We start from the raw sequence: 19,783 nt of genomic DNA on the forward strand, positions 1-19,783 counted from the left end.
AATTCATAACCAAAGCAGTAACATTTAAAATAAGTACAAGATTCTCAGTATGCATTATACTTCATATGTAGATCGTACTGTCATATGTAACAATACAGAAAAGAAAGAGTAACTAGGATGCCAAAGGCATCTTTTTTTCTGACAAGACAAAGCTCTTTCACAACAGCCTGCTAAGAATATCTTAAACTCAATTTAGCACAGCTAATGACATACCTAAGGAACCCCTGGTCTGTTGACTGTTTGGTGGTATGTTTTCCTTAGCCATGGAGATTAATATTTTACTGTTTTCAGAAAGCTTCTCTGATGCCTCTCCCTGAAAGAGACATAACATTTACAAAAGCAGAAGAAAAAAACCCCACAAAATATACAATTCATCTCAATGCTTTTATTAAACAACTTGATGAAATTAGACAGTTACACTGCAGAAGAAATTTAAGTGTAAGGTTTGAGAATTAACCCAAGGTATTTAATACTGTATTAAATGTTCTAATATTTAGCTCATTCACTTATCAACAAATATTCAGTGAGTTCCTAATGGGTACTGTCCCAGGCACTGGAAATACATAAGAGAAAAACACAAGAATCTCTGCCATCATGGAGCTTATAAAATATTGTAGAGACAAACAATAAACACAATACATCATTAGATTATGTGATGTGTAGACAGTGCTAGGGAAGGGCTATGAAAAAAAACAGAGCAGGGTAAGGAGACCCAGAAGCAATGGGGGAGGGACTGCAAGGCTCACTGAGCAGGTGATACGTGAACTAAGACTTAAAGATTATTATTTATGTACTATTTAATACCAGAAATTATAATAAAGCAGTATTTAAAGCTATGTAATAACTCTTTCCAAACACTGTAAGCTAGTCCAAGTACTGGAGAGTGGTTAAGAGCATAGACTTTGGAGCTGGACACACGAAGGTTCCAATCCTGAATCCACCACTGTGTGTACCTGGACAAATTTCCTTAACCCCTTTAAGCCTCACTTTCCTGATGTGTAAAACAAAAAAATATTCCACCTATTTCACAGGGATATTAAAGTCCTTAACACAACTCCTTGCACATGGCAGGTATTATGAAAGGAAGGCAACCTAGTATGGTGGTTAAGAGAACATGCACTGGATTCAAGTTGCCAGGGATCAAAGCCTAGTTCTAACTCTATCATCTTAGTTTCACTACTTAACTTCCCCATGCCTCAGTTTATTCATTTGGAAAATGACAATAATAACAGTACTTATCTCATGGATTCATGTGAAATATCAGTATAACCTCTTAAGACTACACCTCGTCCATAGTTAGCACACAATAAATGTTAGCTATGTGAGTAAAATTCCTCTATAATTAGGGCGTCCATATTATTTATCATCTCAACCAGAATACTTCTGTCTAGGACAAATGCTATACCAGATGAGACACAGGAACAACAGGTAAACTAGGATTGTCTTGGGCAAACCAGTATATATATGGTTACTCTCATTATGATGGACCATATAGGAGAGATTAATCTACATTCTTTGTTTCATTACATACACTGAGCCCATGAGACAAGGTGCCACATCTGTCTAGATTAGTGCTGTATTCTGAGCCTAGCACAGTAGCTAGCACAGTCTCAATAAATATTTGCTAAATGGATGAATCACTCTCACCAAAACTTTAAGAAAGCTTTAAGAAAGTTTTTTCAGACATTGCTTTCACAAATATTTTAACAAATATATATTCTGAGCAAATATGCAAAATAAAAGAAACGATTCTAATAAATTCACTTTTGTAGATTTCAAAAAATAAAAATTTTTTTGAGATATTGACTCATTTAAAAAAATTGAACTTTTTTACACAGACTACGAGAACTTGCTTTTACACGTATTGTTCATATTCTGAAAGTGCCTTGTACTAGAACTAGTCTCCTAATCCTTTTATGAAGGACATAAATTATTAATTAAAACTCTAATAAGAGAGAGGAGAAGTTGTGAGATACAAAATACTGCAAAAGAAAAACTGCATTCGAAATCACTGAAATCTTGTCCAGAGTCAGGCTCTCAGAGTTAGAATGAAAGCACAGCCAAACTTAAGCATGAAACAGATGATTCTCACTCATAGAAGAGGAGGTTTTGCATTTACACAGGGCTAAGCTTTAACGGCAATCTTAATGTAACATGCTGGGAGAAAATGATTAACTTCACCTTCATTTCCATGTAAGGTGGATCACTTTCCAATTCTGCTTTGTCTTTGGCCAATTTGGCTTTTCGCTCTTCAATAAATTCATCCAAATTATCAGTCATTTTGTAGATACTGAAAGAAAATAAAACAAAACTTTTAAAGAGGACAGTTACATCAGAGGATTTTTAGGCTAATTATTAACATGCAGGCTTAGCCTACATTTAGTATTTCAACTCATTTCCCAAATGGAGAACTTCAAACAAGCTTGACTGAAATGTCTGCCTGCTTTCTCTCCAAACTTCCCAGAAAGACCTACATTTAAAATACCCAAAAAGAAAGAAAAAATAAAATGAACCACCACCACCATCCCCACACACATACCAAAAAAAAAAACTTTGAACTCTAAGTCAAAGCACTTTTTTTCTGTTTTTTTTTTTAACTACTTGGAGGTAATTAGGTAATTGTGAACATACAAAAAAGTTACAATAAAAATAGTACAAAGAACACCTTACTCTTTACCTATTTCCTATTTTTGAGATTTTGCATCATTTGCTTTATCCTTTATGCACATAGTTCATTCTCTCTTTACACACATAATTTTTTCCAAAATTATTCAGAGGGTGAATTACATATATCATGGCCATTTACCCCTAAACATTTCCATGTGTACTAAGTTATTCTCTTACATAACCTCAATATCAGCTTCAGTAACATTGATTTTTTTAATCTACTGTCCATGTTCCAATGTTGTCAAATGACCTATTAGCGTCCTTTACAGCATATTTTTCTCTCTTTCCAGTTCAGGATCCAGTCTATGTTATTCATTGTTATGTCTCTTTAGCCTTCTTTAATTTGGAACATTTCCACCACCTTCCTCTGTCTTTTATGACATTGATATTTTTTCATACATCCCACCCCCACCCACCCTTTTTAATAGAATGGTCTCATTTGGGGTTTGTCTGATGTTTCTTCATAACTAAATTCAGGTTATGCATTCTCAAGAGAAATATTACTTAGGTGGTGATGTGTCCTCTTCAAAGTGTCAATAATTAGAGACACACGATGACCATCTGCCCTTCATTAGTGATGTTATTTCTGATCACCGGGTCAAGCCACTGTCTGATTTCTGCACTACTGTTCCCTTCTAACTATGAGGAGGTATTTTCAGACCACACAAATATCCTGCTTCTGATCAAAATTTCCAAGATTTAGCATCAACTGGTGATTCTTAACAGATCCAATCTTTGATTCTAGATGGCTGTAAAATGCTAATTTTCCAATTCCACCACTCTCTGCATATTTCATTCACCACTTAGCACTTATTCTAAGAACCCTTCCTTTACCCACATTTATCAGCTTATCATCAGTATGTTCTCATGAAAGCCTATATTTTCCAGTAAGCCCTAGAATTGTTTTTAAATTCATAAGCTGTTGTTTTTATTGAAGAATAACTTATATACCATAAAATTCACCCATTTTAGTGAACATTTCCATAAGTTTTAGTAAATTCACACAGTTGTGCAATTTTCCCCACAATCACACCTTATAATGCTTCCATCACCCCAAAAAGGTTCTCTCATGCCCCTGTGTAGTCAATCCTCATTCCCACACCCAACTCAGGCAAACACTGATCTGCTTTCTGCCTCTATAGTTTTGCCTAATGTGGAAATTTCATATAAATGGATCATACAATACATAGTCTTTTGTGTCTGGCTTCTTTCAGTTAATGTTTTTGAGATTCATCCTTGCAGCTATTAGTAAGTAGTTACTGTTTTTTTACTGCTAATTAGTATTCCATTGTATAGAAATGCCACATTTTATTATCTATTCACCCACTGCTGGACATTTGGGTGGTTCCCATTTTTTGGCTATTTATGAATACTGATACTATGAACATTCGTGAACAGGTTTTTGTGGTGGACATATGTTGGCTATTTATGAATACTGATACTATGAACATTCGTGAACAGGTTTTTGTGGTGGACATATGTTTTCAATTCTCTTCAACACACACTTAGTGTGGAATTGCTGAGACATCTGTAACTATGCTTCACATTTGAGGAACTGCTAAACTGTTCCTCTAAGTGTAAAGTGACTGGACCATTGTACATTCCAACCAGCAGTATATGAGGGTTGCAATTTCTATACATCCTCACCAATACTTGGTATCGTCAGTCTTTTTTTTTTTAAAAAAGATTTTATTTTTCCATTTTTTCTCCAAAGCCCCCCCCCCCCCCACCAGTACATAGTTGTGTATTTTTAGTTGTGAGTCCTTCTAGCTGTGGCAGGTGGGATGCCACCTCAGCATGGCCTGATGAGCAGTGCCATGTCCACACCCAGGATCCAAACCAGCGAAACCCTGGGCCTCTGAAGCACAGCATGCAAACTTAACCACTCGGCCACAGGGCCAGCCCCATCTTCACTCTTTTTGATCTTGGTCATTCTATTGGGCATATAATAGTATTCAATGTGGTTTTAATTTGCATTTCTCTAATGACTATGATGTTGACCCTCTTTTCATGTGCTTGTCATTCATGTATCTTTATTATATATATATATAACCACTGGCAAAATGTCTTCCAATCTTCTGTCCATTTTTAAAATTAAGTTGTTTTCTTATTACTGAGTTGTAAGTTTTTTGTTTTTTTGTTAAAGACTGGCACCTGAGCTAACAACTATTGACAATCTTTTTTTTTTAAATTGCTTTTTCTCCCCAAATCTCCCCAGTATATAGTTGTATATTTCAGTTGTGGGTCATTTTAGTTGTGGCATGTGGGATGCCGTCTCAACATGGCCTGATGAGTGGTGCCATATCTGTGCCCAGAATCCTATCCAGTGAAACCCTGGGCCACCAAAGTGGAGCGCATGAACTTAACCACTCGACCATGAAACCGGCCCCAGATTTTTTATATATACTGGATACAAATCCTTTATCAAACATGTCTTGTAAATATTCTCTCTTAGTCTGTGGTTTAAGTTTTCTTAATAATGTCTTCTTTTTTTTAATAGATTTTATTTTTTTAGAGCAGTTTTAATTTCACAGCAAAACTGAGCAGAAGGTATAGATGTCCCATATATCCTCTGCCCTGCTCATGTACAGCCTCCACTATTATCAACATTCCCAACCAGAGTGGTACATTTGTTACAGTCGATGAACCCACATTGATGTATCATTATTACTCAAAGTCCATAGTTTACATTACCATTCATTCTTGCTTTCTACATTCTCTGGGTTTGTACATATGTATAATGACACGTATCCACCATTATAGAATCATACAGAGCAGTTTCTCTGCCCTAAAGGTCCTCTGTACTCCACCTATTCATCCCTCCCTCCTCTCCAACTCCTAGAAACCAATGATCTTTTTACTGTCTCCATAGTTTTGCCTTTCCAGAATATCGTGTACAGGTGGCCCTCCGTATCTGCAGGTTTCACATCCGTGGATTCAATCTACCATGTTTACAATCGCAGTTGGCTGAATCCCTTGGGGATACAGAGGGCCAAATTAAGAGACTTGAGCATCCATGGATTTAGATATCAACCCAGGGTCCTGGAAACAACCCCCACAGACACAGAGGGACTACTGTGGTTGTAATCACACAGTATATAGCCTATTCAGATTAGCTTCTTTCACTTACCAGTATGCATTACTAACTTTTCTCATTGTCTTTTCAACCCTTCATAGTTCATTTCTTTTTAGCACTGAAAAATATTCTAGCGTCTGGATGTACCACAGCTTATTTATCTACTCCATCTACTGAAGGACATCTTGGTTGCCTCCAGGTTTTGACAAGTAGGAATAAAGCTACTATAAACAACTGTGTGACGATGTCTTAAGAACTAAAGTTTTTAATTTTTATGAAGTCCAATTTATCCATTTTTCATCAATTTTTCATCAATTGTTGTGCTTTTCATGTCATGTGTAAGAAGTTTTTGCCTTCCCCAAGATCACAACTATTTTCTTATATGTTTTCTTTAGAAGTTTTATAGTTTCCTCTCTTACATCTAAGACTATGATCTGTTTCAAGTTAATTTTTACAAATGATGTAAAATGAAGGTCAAGGTTCAATTTTTTTTGCACATGGATATAAAATTATTCCACCACCATTTTTTGAAGACTATTCCTTTCCCTACTGAACCTAGAATTTTTTTAAATACATTTTTCAAAAACCCATGAAACTTAGGGACTAATTGGATTATGTGGGAAGAAAGAAGGAGCCACTGATGACCAAAATTTTAATTCCTGGAAACTAAACGTGGACATAATCCTGTACAGAAATAAGTCAGAAGAACCTGGCTGGTTTGGAAAGGTTTGGTTTAGATAGGTTAAGTTAGGGCTAGTAAGACATGCTATTGGAAATTTCCAGCAGATGGTTAGAAATTCAAGACTTAAATTCAAGGAAAAGGACCACATTAGAAATGTTTATTTAAGAGTTAAGTATTTTAAAGATAATATTTGAAGCCAAGATAAATGAGCACAGACAGGAAAAAAAGAGAGATGACCTAGAACTAAATGCTGGGCAATGTACACGTGAAGGGGTGACAGAAGAATTGAAGCTAGAAGAAAATAAAAGAAAGAATAATTTTAAAAAGGATAGAAAGAGGCTGGCCCGGTGGCTGAGTGGTTGGGTTCGCGTGCTCCGCTGCAGGCGGCCCAGTGTTTCGTTGGTTCGAATCCTGGGCACGGACATGGCACTGCTCATCAAACCACGCTGAGGCAGCGTCCCACATACCACAACTAGAAGAACCCACAACGAGAAATATACAAATATGTACCGGGGGGCTTTGGGGAGAAAAAGGAAAAAATAAAATCTTTTAAAAAATAAATAAATAAATAAAAAGGATAGAAAGAAAACCAAGTTGACATACTTTGTGGAAGGAAGAGAGATATAAGAAAGAACCAGTCAATAATATCAAATGTAAGAGTACAAGAAAACAACCATCCACTGAATTTAATCTTTGGGGGACAATGATAATTTGTAAAAATGTAGAGAAGCAAGATTGACTTAAAAGAAATATGTTGAAACTTACATCAGTTTAGTACATAATGTGAATTCAATCTATTATTTATTTCCAAAAAGAACAGATTTTAAAATATAGCTTTAGCAAAATACATTCGAAACCAACAAAAGTTAATATATTTTAATCATTTTTGTTATTTGTCACAAAAGATTTTCCTGGTAAAAATTCAAAACAGCTCAACAGCAAAGGGAAGTTTTTATGTTAAAAAATCACTTCTTGAAGGAAGGGGGCGGAGCAAAATGGCGGGGTGAGCTGACCCGGGATTCTCTCCCCTCCAAAATACAACAAAAGATTGGAAGAACTGAATTTCAGAGAATAAACATAATGCCAGCTCGTTAGAGACCTACAATACCAAGAAGGCGGAGATCATAAACCTTGCTTACACCCTCGGAGGCAGTGGAACGGTAGAGAGAACATCGCTCCCTCCCCCAGAGTCTGCGATCGCTGCGGCGCGGGTCGGGGAGGGGCCACGCGACGGGGGGATCATCCAGGACTCCTGCCGCTGATTCAGTGGAGACCCGCTGAGGAGGGAAAGCTTCCATCCGCAGGGACCCCATGAATCAAGGGCCTTGGGAGACCAGAGAACAGAACTGATCTGAACCCAGACCGGCACATGTGAGTAACAGCCCCTCCCCACTAACAAAGCCAGTGGGCGCAGCCATCTTGCCGCGAAGGCGAAGAGCTCATAACAGGCGGCTCTTGACCCCCATCTAGTGGCGACAGCCTGCAACTGCAACTGAATTCTACCACCATGTGAAAAAACCGCTCCTCTACCATCCAGCAATTTATAAAAGCCCCAGATCAAAAGGAAAACAATAAAAACATAGAATTAAGTCCTGAGGACTTGGAAGTAGGTAAACTAAGTGATAATGAGTTCAGAGAAGCTATAATCAAAAAACTCAATGAGGTAGAGAGAAAGATAGAGAAACAAGCCGAGTTCTGGAGTTACTTCACAAAAGAGATTGAAATCATAAAGAAGAATCAAACAGAATTACTTGAGATGAAAAACACAATGGACCAGATAAAACAGAATATAGATTCCCTGAATGCCCGTGTAGACAACATAGAGGAGAAAATTAGCATAATCGAAGATAGACAGGCTGAATGGCGCTAGACAGAGGAAGAAAGAGAACTAAGAATTTAAAAAAATGAGGAAAATCTCCGAGAGATAATGGATTCAATGAGGAGTAAGAACATAAGGATCATAGGAATTCCCAAGAATATGGAAAAGGAAAATGGAGCAGAAAGTGTGCTTAACGAAATTATTGAAGAGAACTTCCCAAATCTAGGGATCGACGGAGAAATGTGTGTAGACGAGGGTTTTAGATCTCCTAGATTTGTCAATGTAAAAAGACCTACTGCAAGGCACATAGTAGTAAAGTTGGCAAAAAGGAAAGATAAGGAAAGAATAACTCAGGGAAGTAAGAAAAAAAAGAGAATAACCTATAAAGGAGCCCCTATCAGACTGTCAGCGGATTTCTCTACAGAAACCCTGCAAGCTAGGAGAGAATGGAGTAACATATTCAAAGCTTTAAAGGATAAAAACCTTCAGCCAAGAATACTCTATTCAGCAAGAATTTCCTTCAGATATGAGGGAGAAATTAAATCTTTTACAGACAAACAAAAGTTAAGGAAATTTGTAACCAAAAGCCCTCCATTACAAGAAATCCTCAAGAAGGCTCTCATACCTGAAAAAAGAAAAAAGGGAGAAAGGGGACACAATCCACAGACTAGGGAGACCGATGGATAGAACCAGAACAGGATAGCAAATATTCAACAATAGCATTAGGGTAAAGGTAAGGAAACTACCAAAACAAGGACGATCTTAGCACTCTAACTACCAATTAATAAGACGAGTTGGAATGAAAAATGAAAATAATTATTTAGGAGGGGAAGAGCAAAGGGTCTAAATCAGTATTGGTCAAGTAAGTAAGAGACCACCAGAGAATAGACTATATTATACACGAGATTCTAAATACAAACTTCAAGGTAGACACTAAAATAAAGTACAGAACAGAATCACAAATCATAAATAAGGAAAAATCTAAGAAACCCAGCATAAGAAATTGCAGTATTAAATGGGTAGTCTAAAGCACACAGGAAAAGAAACACAGGAAAACAAGATAATGAGCGACAGATTAACAGCACTAAGTCCACATGCATCAATAATCACTCTCAATGTGAACGGATTGAACTCTCCAATAAAAGACACAGAGTGGCAAAATGGATTAAAGAACAAGATCCAACAATTTGTTGCCTCCAGGAAACACACCTCAGCCCCAAGGACAAACAGAGACTCACAGTGAAGGGGTGGAGGACAATACTTCAAGCAAATAGCAAGGAAAAAAAGGCAGGTGTTGCAATTCTCATATCAGACCAAGTGGATTTCAAAATAAGACAGGTAAAGAGAGACACAGAGGGACAATATATAATGATCAAAGGGACACTTCATCAAGAAGAAATAACGCTTATAAATATCTATGCACCCAACACAGGAGCACCAAGATTCATAAAGCAACTATTAACAGACCTAAAGGAAGATGTTAAAAACAACACAATAATAGTAGGGGACCTCAACACCCCACTCACATCAATGGACAGATCATCCAGACAGAAAATCAACAAGGAAATAGTGGAGCTGAATGAAAAACTAAAACAATTGGACTTAATAGACATATATAGATCACTCCACCCTGAAGGAGCTGAATACACATTCTTCTCAAGTGCACATGGAACATTCTCTAGGATAGACCATATGTTGGGAAACAAGGCAAGCCTCTACAAATTTAAAAAAATTGAAATAATAACAAGCATCTTCTCAGATCATAGTGCTATAAGGCTAGAAATTAACTACAAGAAAAAAGCTGAGAAAGGCACAAAGATGTGGAGACTAAACAACACACTACTGAACAAGCAATGGATCATGAAGAAATTAAAGAAGAAATAAAAAAATAACCTGGAAACAAATGAAAATGATAGCATGCCATACCAACTCATATGGGATACAGCAAAAGCTGTATTAAGAGGAAAATTCATCACAATACAGGCACATCTTAACAAACAAGAGAAATCCCAAATAAGCAACCTTAAAGCACACCTAACTGAACTAGAGAAAAAAGAACAAATGAAGCCCAAAGTCAGCAGAAGGAGAGAAATAATAAAAATCAGAGCAGACATACATACTATTGAAACGAAAAAGGCAGTAGAAAGGATCAATGAGACAAAGAGCTGGTTTTTTGAGAAGATAAATAAAATTGACAAACCACTAGCCAGACTTACAAAGAAAAAAAGGGAGAAAGCTCAAATAAACAAAATCAGAAATGAGTGAGGAGAAATAACAACAGACTCTGCAGAAATACAACAGATTATAAGAGAATACTACAAAAAACTATATGCCAACAGAATGGATAACCTAGAGGAAATGGATAAATTCTTGGACTCCTACAATCTCCCAAAGCTCACTCAAGAAGAGGCAGACAATTTGAACAGACCAATCACAAGGAAAGAGATGGAAACAGCAATCAAAAACATCCCAAAGAATAAAACCCCAGGACCAGATGGCTTTCCTGGGGAATTCTACCAAACTTTCAGAGAGGATTTAATACCTATCCTTTCCAAGCTATTCCAAAAAATTAGGGAAGATGGAACACTTCCTAACACATTCTATGAGGCCAACATCACGCTGATACCAAAACCTGACAAGGACACCACGAAAAAAGAGCACTACAGGCCAATATCACTGATGAACATAGATGCAAAAATTCTAAACAAAATCTTGGCAACCAGAATTCAGCAATTCATCAAAAGAATCATACATCAGGATCAGGTGGGATTCATACCAGGGACACAGGGATGGTTCAACATCCGCAAATCAATCAACATAATACACCACATCTACAAACTGAGGAATAAAAACCACATGATCATCTCAATAGATGCAGAGAAGGCATCTGACAAGATCCAACAGCCATTTATGATAAAAACTCTGAACAAAATGGGCATAGAAGGAAACTACCTCAACATAATAAAGGTCATATACGACAAACCAATAGCCAACATCATACTCAATGGGCAAAAACTGAACACCATCCCCCTGAAAACAGGAACGAGACAAGGATGCCCTCTATCACCACTCTTATTTAACATAGTACTGGAGGTCCTGGCCAGAGCAATCAGGCAAGAAAAAGGAATAAAAGGAATCCAAATAGGGAGGGAAGAAGTGAAACTCTCACTGTTTGCAGACGACATGATCTTATATATAGAAAACCCCAAAGAATCCATCGGAAAACTGTTAGAAGTAATCAACAACTACAGCAAAGTTGCAGGGTATAAAATCAATTTGCATAAATCAGTAGCATTTCTATACTCCAGTAATGAAGCAACAGAAAAAGAACTCAAGAATACAATACCATTCACAATCGCAACAAAAAGAATAAAATACCTTGGGGTAAATTTAACTAAGGAAGTGAAGGACCTATATAATGAAAATTACAAGGCCTTTCTGAGAGAATTGGATGACGACATAAGGAGATGGAAAGACATTCCATGTACATGGATTGGAAGAATAAACATAGTTAAAATGTCCGTTCTACCTAAAGCAATCTACAGATTCAACGCCATCCCAATCAGAATCCCAATGACGTTCTTTACAGAATTAGAACAAAGAATCCTAAAATTCATATGGGGCAACAAAAGACCCCGAATTGTTAAAACGATCCTGAGAAAAAATAACAAAACGGGAGGCATCACAATCCCTGACTTCAAAACATACTACAAAGCTACAGTAATCAAAACAGCATGGTACTGGTACAAAAACAGGTGCACAGATCAATGGAACAGAATTGAAAGCCCAGAAATAAAACCACACATCTATGGACAGCTTATCTTTGAAAAGGGAGCTGAGGGCATACAATGGAGAAAAGAAAGTCTTTTCAACAAATGGTGCTGGGAAAACTGGAAAGCCACATGTAAAAGAATGAAAATTGACCATTCTTTTTCACCATTCACCAAAATAAACTCAAAATGGATCAAAGACCTAAAGCTGAGACCTGAAACCATAAGGCTTCTGGAAGAAAATGTAGGCAGTACACTCTTTGACATCAGTATTAAAAGGATCTTTTTGGACACCATGCCTTCTCAGAGAAGGGAAACAATAGAAAGAATAAAAAAATGGACTTCATCGGATTAAAGAGCTTCTTCAAGGCAAATGAAAACAGGATTGAAACAAAAAAACAACCCACTAACTGGGAAAAAATATTTGCAAGTCATATATCTGACAAAGGCTTAATATCCATAATATATAAAGAACTCTCGCAACTCAACAACAAAACATCAAACAACCCAATCAAAAAATGGGCTGGAGACATGAACAGACATTTCTCCAAAGAAGATATACTGATGGCCAATAGGCACATGAAAAGATGCTCATCATCGCTGATCATCAGGGAAATGCAAATCAGAACTACACTAAGATATCACCTTACAACCCGTTAGAATGACAAAAATATCTAAAACTAATAGCAACAAATGTTGGAGAGGTTGTGGAGAAAAAGGAACCCTCATACACTGCTGGTGGAAATGCAAACTGGTGCAGCCACTATGGAAAACAGTATGGAGATTCCTCAAAAAATTAAAAATAGAACTACCATACGATCCAGCCATCCCACTACTGGGTATTTATCCAAAGAGCTTGAAGTCAGCAATCCCAAAAGTCCTATGCACCCCATGTTTATTGCAGCACTGTTTACAATAGCCAAGACGTGGAAGCAACCTAAGTGTCCAGCAACAGACGAATGGATAAAGAAGATGTGGTACATATATACAATGGAATACTACTCAGCTGCAAAACAGAACAAAATCATTCCATTTGCAATAACATGGATGGACCTTGAGGGAATTATGTTAAGTGAAATAAGCCAGCGAGAGAAGGATAACCTGTGTATGACTCCACTCATATGAGGAATTTAAAATTATGGACTAAGAACAGTTTAGTGGATACCAGGGGAAAGGTGGGGTGGGGGGTGGGCACAAAGGGTGAAGTGGTGCACCTACAACATGACTGACAAACATTAATGTACAACTGAAATTTCACAAGATTGTAACCTATCAATAACTCAATAAAAAAAAATCACTTCTTAAAATTTCCTGGTTTTCCTAAGTATTTTATATCTGATAGAAACAAAAGATAACGATGGGATAACACACATTTAATCATATACTTTGCTAGAGGATTTCATGCAGAATTTAAGCAGAAATGTAATTAATCTAAAAAACCAAAAAGTAACAAGCCTCTTTCACTCTGAACTCTCTAAAGTTGTCACATAATTGTTAACAATTATTAATATGTTCTTATGTTGTTCTAACCACTCTTTGAAAGCTCTCTCTCTTTAATTTATAGATACTGAAATTTCCCTTTACTATAACAATTTAACCTCAATTATAAATTCTAGAATTGATTTTATGCAACAGTAACCATTGTAATGAAACACATTTTTAAACAATGATAGTGAGTATACTATACGCCATAGCTAAAGCATGAGATTCATCAGATGTAAGTATATGTTTAATCCTTTCTAATTTTATTCTACTGTCTAATCTGATTAAAACATAGCTCTACTATTAAATTGAAGAGTCAAAGATACTAACAAGCCTTCTCCTGGCAATGCCTTCCAGACAAAGAATGCCAGGAACAATACTGTGGTTAAACTAGTTGGGTTTATCACTCATTGCATCGAGAGATGCCTCAATGCCCACCTTGAGGAACTTTAGAGTATCTTAGTAAGAGGGTGTTAGAAAAGACTTATGGGATTTGGACTTGTGTTAGGTGATTTGGGGGAGGGTTTAAGGAAGCAAAGCCTTGCTCAGGATTGAATGCAGTCAGGAGGTAAGGGTAATTCTATGACTGGACAGCTTAATAAATCTTACCTATAGGATGAGGCTAAAACTGTAACTGGTAAAGAGGCAACAGTCAATCATATGAGCTGGGAGAGGGGATGTTTGGCATTTTGTGGCTTGGACAACATTCATGTTTTACATGTATTTGGACATGATTATAGAGTGGTTTTGTTTTTCTCTTGATCCATCACGGACACAAGCAGCCTTGTTCGACGTTGATGTTCTGTGCAATTGTTTATCTTCAACAGACCAAGCCTAAGCAGTACTGTCAATCCGATTCCTAGGAACACCAAGGCCTTGGTGATAGTACAGGCCAGCTTCCAGCTGTCATGGCCACTTTTCTCTTTCTCACTCCTAAAAGCACATGACAACTTGCATAAAACTACAAAATTATTCAAGAATTACTCAGTGAGTTACAGAGATTGTGTTAACAGATATAGCCTAAGTATAAAACAGAGTAACAATGTTTATAATTTAAAGATTAAGATACAAGAAAGATACCTAAATGGGATTCTTTATCTTCCTTCACCCTACAATGTAAAATCACTCAGAACTTTTTTCAAGATATTATTACCAGGTTTTTTTTCTCCCAGTAGCTGTGAACAACGTATGCAGATGATAAACAGTTTTCAGGAAAACAGTTCAACTGAAAGACCTGGATTTGAAACCCAATTCCATCACTAACACGCCATGTGATTGACCTCAGATACGTTCCTTAACCTCTCTATCCCTCAGTTTCCTCGTTTGTAAAATGGAAATATCTACTCCAGAGTTGTTATGGAGAAAAAATACAATGATGCAAATAAAATGTATGGCACACCTGACACTTAGAAATCAATAAATCACAGCAGTTTTATTAATTCTTGTTGTACTTTCATAATCTTTGTACACATCAGTACTCCCCTTCTTTTAAAAAGCGTCCAAACAAAGTACACTGGTTATCATAATCCAAATCAACATCTCTAAATCTTCAACTTAGGCCCATTGTGTTTATCATATAGAAAGAAATATAAGCAAAACAGAACATTCCCATTCTGCCAAACCTAAGCAAATCTAAAAAACAGAGAGGACACAGAAATAACTGAGTATGCCCAATTCCTTCTTCTAATTTCATCAATCACTAAGAGACAGGAAAACATTGCTTCCATCCTTTTCCCTCTTGACTGAAGTGCAAATTTCCTCCCCACTATGGAAGCATGAGGAATGGAAAATAACTCCCATCCTAAAGGAAGGCACTGTTCTAGATGCTAAGGGGATGAAAAGTATAAGATATAATCCTTGCCCTCAAATAATGCCCCTGACAAGATAATGCCCCGACACAGTGGTTCATAGTCTAGCCAGACTGGAGTTTAGGGACTGAATGTGAGGTACCCATAAAACATCCAGTGGAAGTATCAAGAAAACAATTTGAATATGACTGGAATTCAGAATAGAGCCCAGGTTAGAAAAAAGGGTTTAGCAGTTTTTAAAATGATCATTAAAGCTATAGGAGAAGTGGATGCCTGGAAAAAGAGACCCTAGAGTAAGAGAACAAGACTGAGGACAGAATAGTAGGGAGTGCTAACATATGGGTGTGGGGTGTCAGAAGGAGCCTGTGAAAGAGCCTTAGAAGAAAGAAAGGGAGGCATGAGGTGAACTAGAACAATGTTTCTCACTTCCCATCTATCCAGAGATGTTTCCAACAAATGAAAGGTGCTCAGTCTTTTTCTCCAGGCAGATGACAAGCACATGAGCAACTTACTTCCACAGGCACACCCAAATTTAGACAAATCCCCCTAACTGTTGCTAAGAAATAAATACCATATGGTTGGGGGGAGAGAGGGAGGCTGGGGGTTAGGATATGTAAAGAGAGTGAATACATAAAAGCATTATTAAGTCTGTTAGCAGCTGTTAATAATACCTCATTATACTGACCAAGGACAGTAACATAAATTAGATAGCCTTTGGGTGACGTAAAATTGCCGAAACACAGGGAGAAACGCCTGTGTCTCCCACTCAGGAAAGCAACCAGAATACAAGTCAGAATGATGTTAAAAGGGTAATCTGAAATCTGCTCAAAGTTTGTGAGTTAAATTGCAATTTGTCTGAAAATTTTATTTGAGAAAAACTGTACTGAAAGCATCCTATTTCAATTTACCCTATCTAAAATCATCTGCTCCCTTCCAGAAGGTCATCTTGTACTGCAGGAGACCCCAAATTTCATCACTGGGGAGCATTTCAGCAGATCTTTAACCAGCACTCAGTGTCCTCCTAGGGAGAGAATGATATGCAGAAAAAAAAGCAGCATCTGACTGGTTTCCATGGGATTCCTTTTTGCTTGTCAACATGACAAGCCATTCTTTCATATGAAACAGAACTTCTCTGGTAAGGATAACTGGCTTTTTACAAACTCATATTGGTTGCTATCAGGCTATTGCATTTTCCGATGTGTTTGGAAACTAGGCGGTGGTTTACTTTAGAATTTAGTCTTCCCAGAAACCCAAACTAAACTCTTTAATCCTATAATCTTGAGAGCCAGCCTCTCTCAAAAGATGAGTCCCATGGCTAACATTTACTGAAAACTAGATTCAAATCCCATATAACAATCCTAAAATCAAGGCAGTTACAAAGAGGTTCAAGCTCCAGGAGCCAGGGGGAAACAGGATAACAGGACCCGACCTCACAGGGCTGTGGTGATTTAATAAATTTTACTTGCAAAACAAAGCGGTGGGAACAGCGCCGGGTGCACAAGCACTCAGTAAACGTTAACCATTAACCAGCACCGAGGAAGAGGGCAGGGGCTTCGGGAGGCTCAGCCGCAGAGCGGAGCCCCAGCCGAGGGGGAGGGAAGGCGAACGGGCGTGAAAGCTCAGCTCGTCTCCAGGAGCTGTGGGTGGCGGCCGCGTTAGGAAGCATCCACACGTTGTCAGGCAACCGGGTCTCGACAACCCCCGAGGCGGCGGCGGTGGCTGCGGCCCGGGAGTTCCGACCGGTAACCAGGGCGCCGCCCCTGGGCCGGCCCTGCAGCCGCGAGACCCCCACCACAGGGAACCCTCGGCCCCCGGGAACCGGGCACCGTCCCCAGCCCGGCGGCCGCGAGACCCCACCCAGCAAGGAACCCTGGGCCCCCAACCCCCGTAACCTGGACGCCGCTGCCGGCCCAGCAGCCGCGAGACCTCCGCCCCAAAGAGCTCCCGCCCCCGGCCCGGAGCCGCGAACGCAGCCCTGGGACACAACCCCCGACCCCTGAGCCCCGACCACACCCCGCCAGGCCCGCTCCCCACCCGCGGCGGCGAACACTTACTCAGCAGAGCGGGCTCCCGTCCGGGGAGACTTACAGCGCTCCAAGGAGTCTCTCCGTGGTTCAAAGAGGTGGCGGCAGCCGCCCACCGCGGGAACTATGTGACAGGCCGCCGGGACCGGGCTCCGCCTCTCAGGCCGAGCCCTCCACCCGCCCTTCGTCAACGGCCGAGCGCGGCCCCGCCCCCACTGCGGCCGCGGGGGAAGGCCGCGCGGCTCGGGGCGCCCCCTGCCGCCCGGAGGCCGCACAGCCGCTGGCCGTTCGCAGGGCTCTCCCGCACCCACGCTGGGCGCTCAGGCACCTGGTTTCCCTGCTCCGCCTGGAGGCTTAAACCGTGGGAGCCACTTCCCAGGCTGAGTCGATTCCAGCCCCTCCAAACCCTGCAAGCCCCAGCCAGCCTGGCAACAGGGTCGGAACCTGGAAAGAAAAAAAGAGTAGAGGTGGCAGTGAGAGAAAAGCTGTTCACATAGCTTCTCGGGACATTACTCTTCTTCCAGGAGTCTGGTCAACGTTTTGTCCTGGGCTTTTATTACTTAATTTCAGCATGCTCAGTTCACACCAATATTGAGTGGCCATATGCTACCACCAGAAAAGAGATCTCTAGCTTCCCAGAGAGTAGAACTAAGAGTCCTTCATCCTAAATTACTTCGTAAGAGGCCTTTTTAAAGACAAATTTCTTCAACTGGAAATCAATGTCCAAACCGCATGGGGGATGTGGATTAGATAATTCTAATGTTTTTGTTTGGAATATACGTCACACACGGTACTAGGAGTGGAGGCTACAACTCAGAGCCAAGTGTCCTACATTCTGAATTTTACAGTTAAAAGAAAAACTTTGAAATAAACAAACATATTATTAATATATTAAAAGATATATTATTAAAAGATTAATATGACCTCCCAAGCAGGAAAGTCAGGGGAGAGCATTTTAGCCAATGCTGAGCACATATGCAAAGTTTCAGCATTGACTAAAGAAAGATGAAGCTAGAGAGGTGAGCTGTGATGCTGATGCGGGGTCGGTGAGCCAAGGAGTCAAAAGAAAGATTTCTTGGACTCTCAAGATCTGGCAGTAGTGCTCTTCTATTTAGAGAATAGTGTGGAATAGCATGGGGACAAGACCCATGGGCAGTCAGAGCTGCTGCTGCTGCCCCGAGTTGAGGGTTAGGGCTAATTTTATAAGGCATGGGTATGTGAGTCATCTCTTTACAAGACAAAGGAAAGAACATGAAAAAAAGTTAAAATGGTATCAGTGCAGGTGGGGTCTGGTCACTTGGGTGATCCCATGACTTTTAGACAAGAATCAAATCGGATTAAGTAAAGGTCAGAAGCCACCACCCTAAGTCAGTTACATGAGATTGCCAGACAGCAACCAACCCAAGTTCTTGCCTTCCCCATTAAGAGTTTCTAGGGACAAGGTCACCTCTCTTCTCCTTCCTGGTACAGAGAAGGAGGCACCTTTTACAGATAGAGATTTACCTTACAAACGTAAATATGTCCCAACAAGGGCAAGTTCCATTCCTCAGAGCCTCCTTCCCTGTCCCAGTTTATCAAAAGCAATCAGCCCCATAGAATCCCAGTGCCAAAGAGACATATCCTGGGGTGGCCAATTTCAGGTCCCTACAAGGTCATTCTCCCCTTCCTTCACAAATGCAAATGTCTCTCAAAAGGGCAAGCAAATTCCAGTCCTCGGAGCTTGCTTCTCATCTGCAGTTTTAAAAGTGACCAGCCTAAAATCCTCATCAATGCTATTCTTTTGGTTTTCCCCAGAGCAAAAAATTTATTGACATCTGTGCTAGGTATAGGGATAAAACAAGGAACACAACCTGGTCCTGTGTTTTGGAATTTAGAATCTATTGCAGACTGGCGGAGAGGCAGAGAAGGAAGAATCTCTAAAACAAGCAAATAAGTGAAATAAACGTTGTCTTAACTGTTGGAAGAAAACAAGTATGTTGCTGAGATTAATTGTGCCTTGGGGACAGAGCATTGCTTAAGATTAAACTGTAAACTATTATAAGAACTGGACACTGGACATTTTCAGAATACTAATAACTCACATAGATGTTAATTTTTACAAACACGCCGAACAACATGATGAGAGAGACGTTCACCAGTTTTCACAGCCTCCTCCTAACGCTAGAGAACGCCCATCTGAAAGCGCAGACCCGAACATCGCGAGCCCATAGAATTTTACGCATGTGCAGTGAAGCATCAAGAAGTAAACTACGATGCCATCTTTAGCTTTCAAACAGCATCCAGAACTACTTATATCTCAGTTTTTCCACATACATCCTTGCTTTTTAGTCTTTCAACAAACATTTCACTAAAGGTACCTGCTCCCCCATAAAAACAGCGGCTTTCCCCATCCCACGTTAAGGATCCACCCATTTTCAATATGGCGGAGGACAAGCCTGCGCAGTACGAACAAAGG

General features: G+C 39.4%; 1 protein-coding gene across 9 annotated transcripts in view; it reads right to left on the bottom strand.

Moving 5' to 3' along the window:
- Window positions 1–19,721, bottom strand: part of CSPP1 (centrosome and spindle pole associated protein 1) — a 161,994-nt gene extending 142,273 nt beyond the window's left edge. For 6 of the 9 annotated variants that reach the window (XR_011421173.1, XM_070221333.1, XM_070221330.1 and 3 more), the window contains exons 1-3: window positions 17,359–17,730; window positions 2,182–2,290; window positions 214–313 (exon numbers count right to left, since the gene is read on the bottom strand). Coding sequence is in view for 8 of the 9 variants with exons in the window: in XM_070221333.1 (XP_070077434.1) it covers window positions 214–313; window positions 2,182–2,280 (199 nt within the window). In the remaining variant the exon portion in view is untranslated. 9 annotated transcript variants of the gene reach the window in all.
- Window positions 19,722–19,783: the final 62 nt, after the last annotated feature.

The sequence above is a fragment of the Equus caballus genome, chromosome 9 (assembly GCF_041296265.1).
Source record: "Equus caballus isolate H_3958 breed thoroughbred chromosome 9, TB-T2T, whole genome shotgun sequence".
NCBI classification, from domain to species: domain Eukaryota; kingdom Metazoa; phylum Chordata; class Mammalia; order Perissodactyla; family Equidae; genus Equus; species Equus caballus.